Genomic DNA, 11,700 nt, shown 5'->3' on the forward strand with positions numbered 1-11,700 from the left:
AATAGTTTTAGAGTATCACTAAAAAATCACCTCCATCTAGTCTGAAGATCAGACTATTACAATGCAATAGAAAAGAGAAATAGAAATATACTGCAAGAATGGCATTGACAGCCAGAAAGTTTCCTTTACTTTAAAATCATCTTTATTATTATCATAGAGCCAAATTTTGACAGTGTGATGGAAATGCAAAAACAGCCCAGGGAAGAACCAGAACTCCCAGCTGAGTGCTCCCAGCTGAGTGCTCCAGCCATTCAGTTGCGGAGTCATGGTCTTTAGCCCATCTAGCTCAAACATTTTGCATTCTTTCTTGTACAATGGCACATTCTTGATATGAAAAATGAGGATTGCTCTCATGTCTCTGTCTTGTTTAATACTTAGAATAGTATTCTGGGTACTGAAGTAGTGGCTCTAAATCTCCACAGCCTGAAATGGGAATTGAACACATGATACTTCCTGGAAAGCACTCAGGCAGATCAACTGCTTCTCCCATCACTTTTTAAAAAACAAATATGTCTGCCTTTTGCAAAAAGTTTGTACCTTCGTTTGCTAAATATGTTTTCATGAATGCATTTCTATGAGACTAAACTCATCAGAGGCTTTTTGCTGCACTATGCCTCAAATTTGGATCCAAGAGGGCTCGAGTAGGAGCCGGGTATTGAGCCACACAGGCTAGGGCAGTTCTAGGTGGGCAAATGATTAAAAGAACCATGTAAGGCAACCCTGCAGACACTTCAGGAACTTTTGGGTCCAAAAAGGAGATACTTGGTAAGTTCTCAAACTACCAGTAACATAGAGCAATACATAATTTGTGCAAAAAATGAACACATCTTTACTCCTTGTTCAGTAAAGGAGAGCAATACTCTAGTTATATTTCATGATGATTAATCTATCCTGATATTCTCTTCTGAGACAGATCTGTCTTCATCAAATCTCACATCTGGCTATGCATGCGTAAAGCTATTAGGTACTGGAGAAGGTAACTGTGGATTCCATGGACAGTGAATTATTAAGGAAATGTCTACAAGCTTTTCTTATTCTGAAAATGCTGAAGAACTACAATAATCCCCATATTCTCTTGTAATATTAACTGAGACTAAGTACAGGATGATTAAAGAAATTTCCATGCGTTTCATTTTCTGAATCATATTATGTAATTCTTCAAAACCCTTGGGATTTCTTACATGAAATCAGCTATTAAAAGGAAAATGTATGCATAACACTATTTCTGTTTCCATACTTGTACTTTTAAAACATGCTTGATTTGGAGGGGGGAGATCCCTCTAAACAAAATAGGTCTGTTCGCTACATCTTATGATGCTCCAGGGCTCAAAAGTGCATTCTGGTATGTACAGAAGTGTATCATGCTCTGAACATACTAAAATTAAGAATTCAGAATATTTATGGTGGACATCATCACAAATCAGAAGGGAAAAGCTGGCTTGGTTATAACGTCATTTTAATACTTTTTTGAATTTTTCAAATATATTATAAGAAATTAATCTTTGGTATTAGCATAAAGATTTCCATTGCTTCCAGACACACCCACAGCCCCATTAAGTTTTTTTCCACCTGATTAAGAGTGCTATGTAAGTGTCTCATAACAGCAAAGGCTCATGCTGCATCAAAATAACAAAAATATGAAGGACAATGTTATTTTATTCCACAAGACTAAAAAAGTTGATGGCCCAATTCAAGTATGCTCATGCATAACATGATAAAAGATTTGATCTGAGACAAATATGGCTCGATCTAGTAAGTGAGAAGGCTCATACAACAGAATACCAATATATGATTCTATATCATAATGAAAACATCAGAAATTATGACTATTCAAGCATACAAAAGAATCAGGCATCCAAAGTTAGCAATAAATATGATGGCATCTCTTCTGAACCCATTTAAATGGCTTCAAAAAATTTCATAGCTACAGTTATTTCTTCCACTATTACCTTTTTATAAACATGAAGAGATAAGGATGAATACTGTTTTAGTGTTAGACATTTAGATCCCAGTCCTGCCGTGAGATGTACGTAACTCTACATGATTTCAGTAACAGCATGCCCTGGCCTGTTCAAGTTTGTAACAGCACAAGAATACAATACATACTCAGCCACCCGTTGCAAGGAAATTGTAAGGGGTTAAAAGAGAAAGCACTAAAGCTAGTATTTCAATGTGCTTAAGCATGACTCCTTAGGCAGACTTACCATGAACTGAGCCACTGCCTTAATGAAGAAAACTCTGTCCTGTTCTGTCTCCACATCAGGAGGAATATCAGTCTGAGGTTCGTACCTGTGGGAAGAAGCATACATAGATTCTGACAAGAAATATATATGCAATATTAAAGAGACTGGTTCATTTGTGAGGCAAAAATCAAACAAAACAAGCATGTACGAGGCTGGAAAACAAATCTTCAGCTCCTACTGCAGACTGGGGTATCGAGACCCCGGAATGCATACGATGGGTTTGTGTACAAACTGCAAAAGCTGTAAAACCTGAGACACTTCTCCAGAAGGAATTGTTACTGTGGGGTCCTCAATACATCTTTTCAGTCAGTTTTGCAAAGGAGAAAAATTTAGCTGGCTCAATCAAGTCTGTGAAATACTTATTTTTAGAATTAATTTACTACTTAAATCACAAGCTGCTTACATAAATCAAACTAAACTTAATCAATTTAAAACTTCACAATTTAAAACACCAGGCATACGACTGAGTTAATACCCCAGTTTTTCTGGTGGTATGTTAAGATGACTTGTACTGGATTACTATTCTTGGTAATAACAAAAACAGCCATCTTGTCCTTTAAAATGTTATGACACTTTTCCACACTCTCAAAATACACAATAAAAGTTCACACTTAGACATAATTTCAAACATATTACTTTCAAAAGTAAACAAAACTTATGAAAAAGCAAATTGAAATATTGTGAAATGCTTTTAAAAAACACTACTGAAATGCAGAAACTTCTAGAAGTCACCAGCCTATGGAAACCAAGGAAGAAAAAAACAGTAAATTCCCAGTCTCATAAAAGGCTTCAAGACTTTCAGCATTCAGACAGGCAAAAAAGCATCTTTGCTTTCAAATCACGTTTGAAATTAGGAGCAAGGCACGTGCAAAGTAGCCTCTCTGCTTTAAAGTGTAATTAAAAGGCTTCTGGAAGCTGGAAAATCTGTCTGCCTGTGTCAAGTGTAATTCTGACCCGTAACAGAAAAGGATGCCAGTGTTCAGTTGCTATTTGGTCTGAAAGTGAAGCACTTCACTATTAGGCATAGGGTTCTCAGTAATCTTATAACACAGAACTTTAAGCTTTTAAAAGCGTTCAGGTTCATCGGAGAAACATATTTTTAAAATGATATTTTTGTTTTCTTTCAATTGCTCTGTTATTTTATTGTTTCACACTAGGAGGGACACTGATTTATGTTTTTACACAAGTTGAAAACAAGCAGTAATTTAGACCCTCAGTGTAAGAGCAGTATTTTAAAGAACATTTAGGTAACTTAATCCAAGTAATTTTGAACAGTTGTAAGTATTTCCCCGTTTTATTACAATTGCAACAGTAGTCAGCAAATTTCTAACAGCTCAGTAATTAAACTTAATGGATACTAATTATGAATCCAGGCCAGCAGTCAGGCACATGGGTCACTGTCATATTTTCAAGTGTAATATTCTACCTCATGAGTAGCTTAAAAAGCTTAGTTTATTTTTTCACTTACATGGGAGAAAGAAGATTATGTATAATTTGATTAGCACCTCAAGTTTCATAAATATTTAACCAAAGTCTGTCAATGGGTTAAGTGGATGTAAAACTACAATTGGATAGTAGTAGATTAGTACTGTATCATTTTATTTTTTTTTAAACATGGCATAGATGCTGGAGGATACCAGGTTGAAGCAATAACAATTATAGCAACAAGGTAAGAAGTTACCTGTATCTTGGTAAGTTCTCACTATCTATCACCCTGTTTGGGGTACAAGGTCAGATACAGGCAGAATGGTAATGGAGTTTGTAGAATACGTGAAAGAGATACAGCTACTTTTGAATAAGTACGTCCACCTTCAGGATGCAATCTCTGCCAGGAGTGAGTCATTGTATTTTCTACTTCAGGTACTAAACTTTTTTTTTTTTTTTTTGGGGGGGGGGGGGGGGGCATTATAATTAAACTAAAAACCTGCAAACTTAACTACTACATTTTCTACCTGATATTTAGAAGAGCAGATCTCAAACAATGACTAAATATCATTATGTTCCTCCTTAAACTTCTTAATAAAGTTTCACACCAAAACATCACCTCCAGGCATACATATCACATCCCAGCATTGGCCCCAACATTTGTTAGCCTAATCACCAACCTTTTCACTAGCCAGAGAAGCACTTCTGAAACGAGCATGAAGTTTGGGGTATGGAAATTCTCCATGGATATGAGCCGGGGATACCCCAGTGCCCTCATCATCTCAGTAAAATCTGAAAAACAAGCAAGAGCAGGGATTCCTTCTTACATATCCCACACGGGCATTACCAAGAACTCCAGTTCCCACAGCACGCTGTTCATGTACCCTTAGATATGCCCTGCTCAAAGCACTGTTAAAAACCCATCCTGAATGGATGAATTAAAAAAATAATATCATTTCAATAGAAAACACGCCTGAGTAAAAAGGTGACTTTTTAACAAGCGATTCACTGGGCAGAAACACTGCTAAAACAGCTTCTCTCTACAAAACACACCATTTAAATGAAGTTAATGATCACCACTATGCAAAGGCTGTGCTGTCCCAGTCCTCTGCCTTTAGCATGCTGTGTTAAAAGCCCAGCCCGCCAGTCAATTTAAAGAAAGGTTCCAACCTTGCAGCAGGGTTTCCCTTAGCCCTTGTCTGAGGCCTTGGTAGGACCCCAAGCGCCCCTCACCCTCCAGCCCAGCCTCCTGGATCTCTAAGTGAAACTACAGGGCAAAACCTCAAGGAGAAGCGGGACCCTGAGGCACCCAACGAGGCCAGAGCTGCTCTGCAGGCCCCAGCGAGCCGCGGCAGCCCGGGGGGGGGGGGAGCCGAGACCAAGGGCTGCCGCGTCCCGTCCCGCCCCAGACCCCGCTCGCCCCCTCAGCTCGGCTCCTCACTCCGGAGGTCGCGGAACGACATCGCCGGGGAGCCCGCGGGCCTCCGCCTGCCGCCGCCGCCACGGCACTAGGCCGCGCCGCTCGTCTCTATGGCAACCCCCCCCCCCGCTACGGCGCAGCGGCCGGGCCAAACTCCTGCGGAAAGCGAAGCACCCATGGCGGCGGGTCAGGCCCCGGCCCCTATGGCCCTTCCCGAGACGGGACGGCGCTGGGTCTGCCTGGGGCATCCTCTCAGCAGCCGGGGCGGCGAAAGCGAGCGGCTCCGTAGGGCGCCCGGCCTCCCCCTTGCTCTGCAGGGTGCTGGGGCCTGCTGGCAAAATGGCTGCCCCTGTGGCGCAGGCTGCCCGGGCCAAATCTGGGACGACCTGCGTGTCACGGCTGTGGCCTGTGCGGTGGGAGGCGGCTCCGGCACTCCACAGCTCCCTGCTGTCGCACACCAGCTACCTGCCAGCGCCCTGCCTGAGGAGAGATCCGGGCGGGACAGGAGCTTTGCTGAGCCTGTCTTAAATGCGTTATTCAGGGAGCGGGGAGGGAGGGCTAAGAGCCATCATCAGTTATTTTCAGAGAGGGCCCAATAGCACCTGTGCCACGTTAAACCGTGGCTGCTGTGGTTTGAGGAGAAGGCCGTGCTCCCCCACGGGATGGCACAGCAGTCACCGGGGGTGTGACACCCCGTGTCCTCACCTCGCCTGAGCGGACACAAACCCACCGCTGCCGCATCGCGGGGGGCTGCGTCCCCGGCTCTCGGTCCTGTTCGAGTCAGCGCATCCACCTTCCACCCGCTCTGCAGAGGAGGACTCGGATCTCTCTGAGGACGGGACCCTGAGCTCGAGGGGGAGCAGAGGACGAGGACCAGCAGGAAGGCAGGTGGGAACACCTCCCTCTCTACGGTCACACGTTTCTGATGGGCATCCAGGGTGCCACAGCCACGCAGACAGCAACTGCAGTACGCAGAGCGCTTGCCGAAACGCACAAGAGGTCTTTGGCTCAGCCCAGACTGCACATGGCTGCCCGGCGGCGGAGCCAGACCCCGTTGTCCATCCCAAGAGACACCCATGGAAACCAGCGTCCCCGGGCCAGCCAACACAGCTTCTTGTGCCCTCTCAGCTCCTACCTGCAACTGACACTGACTGATTCTGTCAGCAGTTTCATAACAAACTTCTTAAAGGCTCTTGATGTCCTGAGTTTGCCCCTACAGACATAACCAACAGTTTTCATGTTGATGCATCAAGTAAGAACAGTATGACAGCTTCTCCGCTAACACTTGGTGGTTTCAGATGTCCTAAAGGAACAGGAGCTCTAACCACGAGACTCTGCAGAAACACTGGACGGAGCAGCCGCAGCTCTTACTGACAGGGTCATCAATATCATGGGGTAGAATGAGTTGAAAATAATCTAGATGTCAGGCTGATCTATGGACATCTTAGGACATTTTGCGGAGCAGTCCACAGTTTTCCAGTTCTAACTGCCCAAGCATATAAAAGGCATGGGCTCTATGTTGAGCAGTACCCTATCCACATGATTGAAAAAGTAATCAGAAACAAGGAAATAGCAATATATCCTAGAAAGAATAAATATTGAAATGAAGTAATTACATTAGAAAGTAGGATACATGATTAGAGGCTGAGTTTCTTATGCCAGAAAGCCATGAGATAGCAAACCTTAAATAATTCACTAGTTCAAGAGTGTATCAGCAATCCAATAACTTGGGCAGGGGGACCAGAGAAGGAAGGAAACCTTCCCCTGCTCTACTGCTGTGTTAAATTGACTAGCAGGCAAAAGGCAGGTGGGATGAAATATGTGGGGGAAAGCCAAAGCTGTAAGATAAATGAAATAAATTGTCAGTGTTTACCTCAGCTCTTCACTTTATATAAATATCATTAATATTTATGTATTAATATTAGAGTATACTGCTGGAGATGGCGTGGATGTAGCTTTGTGCTAAATAGGGGCCCAGAGAGGAGCAAACTGCAGCCATATAACCATGGCAGGACCTCACACCACATCCACGAGGGCTAAGCCTTTCTCCCTGCCACCTTCCCTTCTCTAGAAATCCACACCCAAAGGAAAATACGCTACACATCTCTACTTATTCCCTAGACACATGAGCTACCCTCTATGGAAACAGCTCCCCATTCCACAGCCCAGTTAACACTTTTGAGGGATGTTTTTTTTCCCCCCTTCATCACTACAAAAGCTGGGAATTTTGTTGGAAAAGAAAATGTAAAATTTTGGCGCAGGTTTCTGTGGCAATGGGTGAGCTATCAGATAAAGTTGCAGGCTTCTGAGTACAGATGGTAGTATCTTCATTGCACATCTGCAGTGCCTGGTCTCCATCCAAATCTCTAATTTAAGTGAAAATTCATTTCTTTAGGGCTGTAGGAAGCCACAACTGCTACTGGGGGCCTAGTAGAGGTGTAGGAGGAACCCAGCCAGGGGGGTGAACACCATCCAAGCAGCATGTAAAAACATCCAGTGGCACTGACTGCCACTCAGGCTGGTTTCTAGCAGAAGGTGGTGACCCCACCTTGCAGCCTGAACCACTGGTGATAAGGAATTAGCAGCCCCTGCTGTGAACAGCTTTGCTCTGAAACGAAGTTGGGTATGACAGAAGCAACAGCTATTATTTAACACCTCATGGAAAATAATATCCTCCTCAGGCTGTTTCATACGCTGTGCATGTGAATTTTGGGGCTCCTCAAATCACTTTAGGGCTGACAAGCGCGATGCATGCTGTGAGTGGGACCAGGCAAACCCTTCCACACCCCAGGCTGTTAGCATCATCCCATCCTATTTACTGCCTCCATTCTGGTTTCAGGACTCTGCCAACACCTTTTAGCCCCTCTCTCTGGCTCCCACCCATCCCCAAACACAACTGTGGGAACATATTTAGCTAACGGTCACAAGAGCATTCCAGACGGCTTTAGAAGGCCTTGAACAGAATAAACAAGAAGACAAAAATAAGAAAGATATCAATTAGAAGAACACAGGTGCGCATTCCACGATAAAGGGAACTTGGCACAAAGAACCTCAATTCAGCAGTTTATCTTGACCAATTAGACTGAGACAAGTTTCGCATGTTTTAGTTAGTATAACCAATTATGTCTTATGTTTATGCGCGTGTACAGTGTTGATATAACCAATCATTAAGTGTAACTAGGCGCGTGGACAGTGTGTGAATAATGTGTGTAACCAACAGTAAAATAGCTAAACGCATGTACGGATGTAACCAATGTATAAAATGATGTCTGATGCTCTAGTAAAGGGTCTTCAACTATGATCATATTGATCTGTCGTTGAGTCCATGATTATGCTCCCGCACACAACACTGAACTTGAGTCATCCTTTGGCTCATGAGCATCCATTAATCAAAGATTTCACCAAAAAAACATTAACCTGGACAGCTGAACATCATTGATCTGGGCTACATGCCATCGAGTCTCTTTTGGCTGCTGCAAGAGTGGTTAGTGCCCGAGTTTGCAGTGCACAGCCTCTCTGTGTGCTGGGAGAGCCTCAGTGTCCAGACCAAGGCAGGAGATGAGCTCTGCAATCTAAGAGAGATGGGAAGGACAGGGCAGGAGAAACCATCTCAACGGCAAGGATGGCCAGACCTTGTAGCACCCCACCAGCCTCCTCTGCCTATAAGACAAACTCTTCTCTCTTTTTGGGGAGAAAGACCAGTTTGGCCACATCTGCCCATACAGGATCCCCTCCTCCATGTATGGAGCTCAAACATACAACCTCCATGTATGTTTTCTGCTACTTCACCTCATTTTTGCCATTTTAGGATCAGCAAAACAAATCTAATGATTTGCTGGTTGAGACCCCTTTCCTCACTGTGTTCACCAAACACTCTCTACATCTAAAACAGCATTATCGATCTCACAGTCAGAGTGTCCTGGCCCTCAGCCAGCACTTTTTCATTTCTCCCCATCTCATCCCAGCAGCGCTGGCTGCACCCTTCAGCAGTGGCTCCTTGTCTCAGGCTGTGCCTGACCCCATCCCTTCAGGACAACCCCCCCGGTATCTGTCAGGTTCTCAACATATATATAATCAGCTCTATTAATCTTTCTCTGTGTCAGTCCTTTCAGCCATCTGAACTCTTGTTGCAGTATTCGTGCAGATGAAGGGCAGGGGGGGTGGCAATATATATATTTTTAGTGTCCTGCTGTTCTTTCCCCAGGTTTTTTTTTTGGCAGAGCTTGGCATTAAAATTGCCATTGCATGTTTTTAAGTCAAATTCTCACATCCTTACATTACAGTACCTGGCAGATTGGCCTAAAACAATTTTTTCTTCCAGTAACAAGGAATTATGCTTTGTGAAGAGTTGTTGTTTCATGCTACTCCCACGGGGCAAACAGTTACGTGGGGTCAGGCTGACCTGGACCACGGTCGCTAAGGGTCCCTGCTCAGGGAAGTGGCAGGCAGACGAGTGCCACGGGCCAGTTGTGAAGACAGGACTTGTTCCAGCTTATAGACAGCTCCAAGGAGCAGCTGTGGTGCCTCTGCCACTTAATTGGAAAGAAGATTTTTTTCATTACTTAGATTTCAGAAAGAAACTGCATAGCAGCCAGGCGAGCCATGCTGGTGGGGAGTTTGGGAAGAGGGAGTGCGAGGGCGGGTAGTGGTACCGCCACTGCGGCCACGAACACCTTCCCAGGGACAGGCTGAAATACAGGAGCAGGAGGAAAACTGCATCCATGTCGCATGCTCGGACACTCGTCTGTGCCCCTGCTTCTGCCACGTGCCTCCAGCCACGGCTCTGCTGTAGTCACGTCGCAAATCAGCTGCTATTCTTCCCCCTGTCCCACCACCTACTTTCCCGTGTGTTAGGAGAGCAGCTACGTTTGATTTTGCCCTCAAGATGCAGAATCACTCAGTTTCTAACAGGACCACACAACAGGACAGATAACCAGGCTTTTCTGAGACTGGGCTTTGTCCCCAAGCCGGTGTCACAGGCACGAGGTTGCCCGGCTCTCCTAGGTCGGGCTGCGCACCGGTTCCTGCTGGGATACTTGAAGACCCCGTACCCCTGTTTCGTTCAAAATTGCACCCTGGTATCTGTCTAGAAATCCACATGTCTAAAACCAAGAAAGAACTTTTTCTAGCTAAAACAAGCTTGTGACAGGCTGAGCCCAGCCCCCCCCAGCAGCACTGCCCCAGGAGCCAGGGAAAGCTGTGCTGGAGGGAGGTCTGGCCAGCAGGTGGGAGCTCCCAGAGTGGTCAAACCTCCCTCCAGCAGCACCCTAGTCCCTTCATTTCCCAGTGCCCTTCTGTAAAATGACCTGCAAAGCAAAGAAAAAGAGCTTCAAGATTTTCCTGCTCTTTTTCTGATGTTGTCTTACCTGGTTATTCTTGCACTGCAAATTCAGTCCTTGATCCCAGGGATGGCAGGACTGTAGCTCTTGGCAGGGCTAGGACGTAATGTGCTGTTGAAAATATGATCAAGTGAGAAAGAAAGTAATTTTTACTCTGATTTCTCTAATGTTTTTAAAATCAGGGATAAAAAAAAATTGAGATGATCAGGTATTCTTCAGATTCCTCAAACACAAAATAACAAAACACTCATCTGTGGCCTCCCTGTTGGGAAAAAGGCCTCAAGCTTCTTTTACGTCCCAGGAGACTCTCGTGTGAAGTCGCTGTATGCTTCAGTGTTCTCTAAGTCACCTTTCAAGCACTGTGAAAAAAAAAGTGAGAATGTGGTCATCTTAATGGTGGAGAAAATAAAACCTGTTTCTGCTGGGTTGTTTCCCAACTTACGTGTTAGATAAATGCTGCAGGAGGATATTAGCTTTACAAATAGACCCTTTATAGCTTGAGAGACTGGGAAGGGAATCTGCCAGAGTAATTTGCTCAGAGAGGGACTGGTGCAAAAAAAAAAAAAAAAAAAAAAAAAAAAAAAGGCAGGGTAGGAAATGATGAGGTTTTCATTTGGCTGGTGTATGGAAGTGTCATACAGACACTTCGTGTTCAGTTTTTTGCATCCACTTTCTGCTTTTACTTGCAAGTTGGGCATCAATTTTTGCTCTTCTAATCAGAGCCTCCCCCATTACCCAGCTCAGACAGATTAATTTTTTGCCTAAAGGCTGTTTTCAACCCTGGGCCATGACATTTGCTGCCCCCATCCACACAATCCGAGGTTTCTGTTTGCTGCTGAGGGCTGGCTCAGCTTGCAGACTCCTTGGTGTTGGCGTGGAAGAGAGTTTCATGAGCAGAATTCTTCCTTCTCACTTTATTTAACATTAACCTCATCACTCCAGAAGTGAGGAAGGGAAGATAAGTGCTACCGGGAGGAGGGGAAATGACTGGGGATCGCTGGTGGAAAGTGAAGTGCTATTTGTGCTGAGGAACCCGGGGAAACCTGGAGCCTTTGTGTCTGGGGAAGTAAAATATCCAGGAATGTCACGTTCCCTGTAATTACATTGCAGAGCAGCTCCCTCCCTGTTAATGTGCTGGCATTAGAGAAGAGCTCTGAGAGCAGAGTGCGGTACCCAGGATAAGCAGCAGCCCATGTATCAAGCAGAAGGGGTAATAAATCAACAGCCTCTGTTTGATCACTCAGCAGATAAGCAAGAGAAGCTACTTAGGAAG

At 44.6% G+C, this 11,700-nt stretch overlaps 1 protein-coding gene across 6 annotated transcripts in view; it reads right to left on the reverse strand.

Moving 5' to 3' along the window:
- CLUAP1 (clusterin associated protein 1) overlaps positions 1 to 5,210 on the reverse strand; it is a 71,969-nt gene extending 66,759 nt beyond the window's left edge. For 2 of the 6 annotated variants that reach the window (XM_030001413.2, XM_030001412.2), the window contains exons 1-3: positions 5,110 to 5,146; positions 4,349 to 4,460; positions 2,205 to 2,289 (exon numbers count right to left, since the gene is read on the reverse strand). In XM_030001413.2, coding sequence (XP_029857273.1) covers positions 2,205 to 2,289; positions 4,349 to 4,460; positions 5,110 to 5,131 — 219 coding nt within the window. In that variant the 5' untranslated portion in view covers positions 5,132 to 5,146. Of the gene's footprint in view, positions 1 to 2,204; positions 2,290 to 4,348; positions 4,461 to 4,641; positions 4,701 to 4,838; positions 4,917 to 5,109 lie in introns of those variants that run through there. The other 4 variants (XM_030001407.2, XM_030001411.2, XM_030001410.2 and 1 more) reach the window with 4 other exon arrangements.
- Positions 5,211 to 11,700: the final 6,490 nt, after the last annotated feature.

Source organism: Aquila chrysaetos, chromosome 25 (genome assembly GCF_900496995.4).
Source record: "Aquila chrysaetos chrysaetos chromosome 25, bAquChr1.4, whole genome shotgun sequence".
Lineage (NCBI taxonomy): Eukaryota > Metazoa > Chordata > Aves > Accipitriformes > Accipitridae > Aquila > Aquila chrysaetos.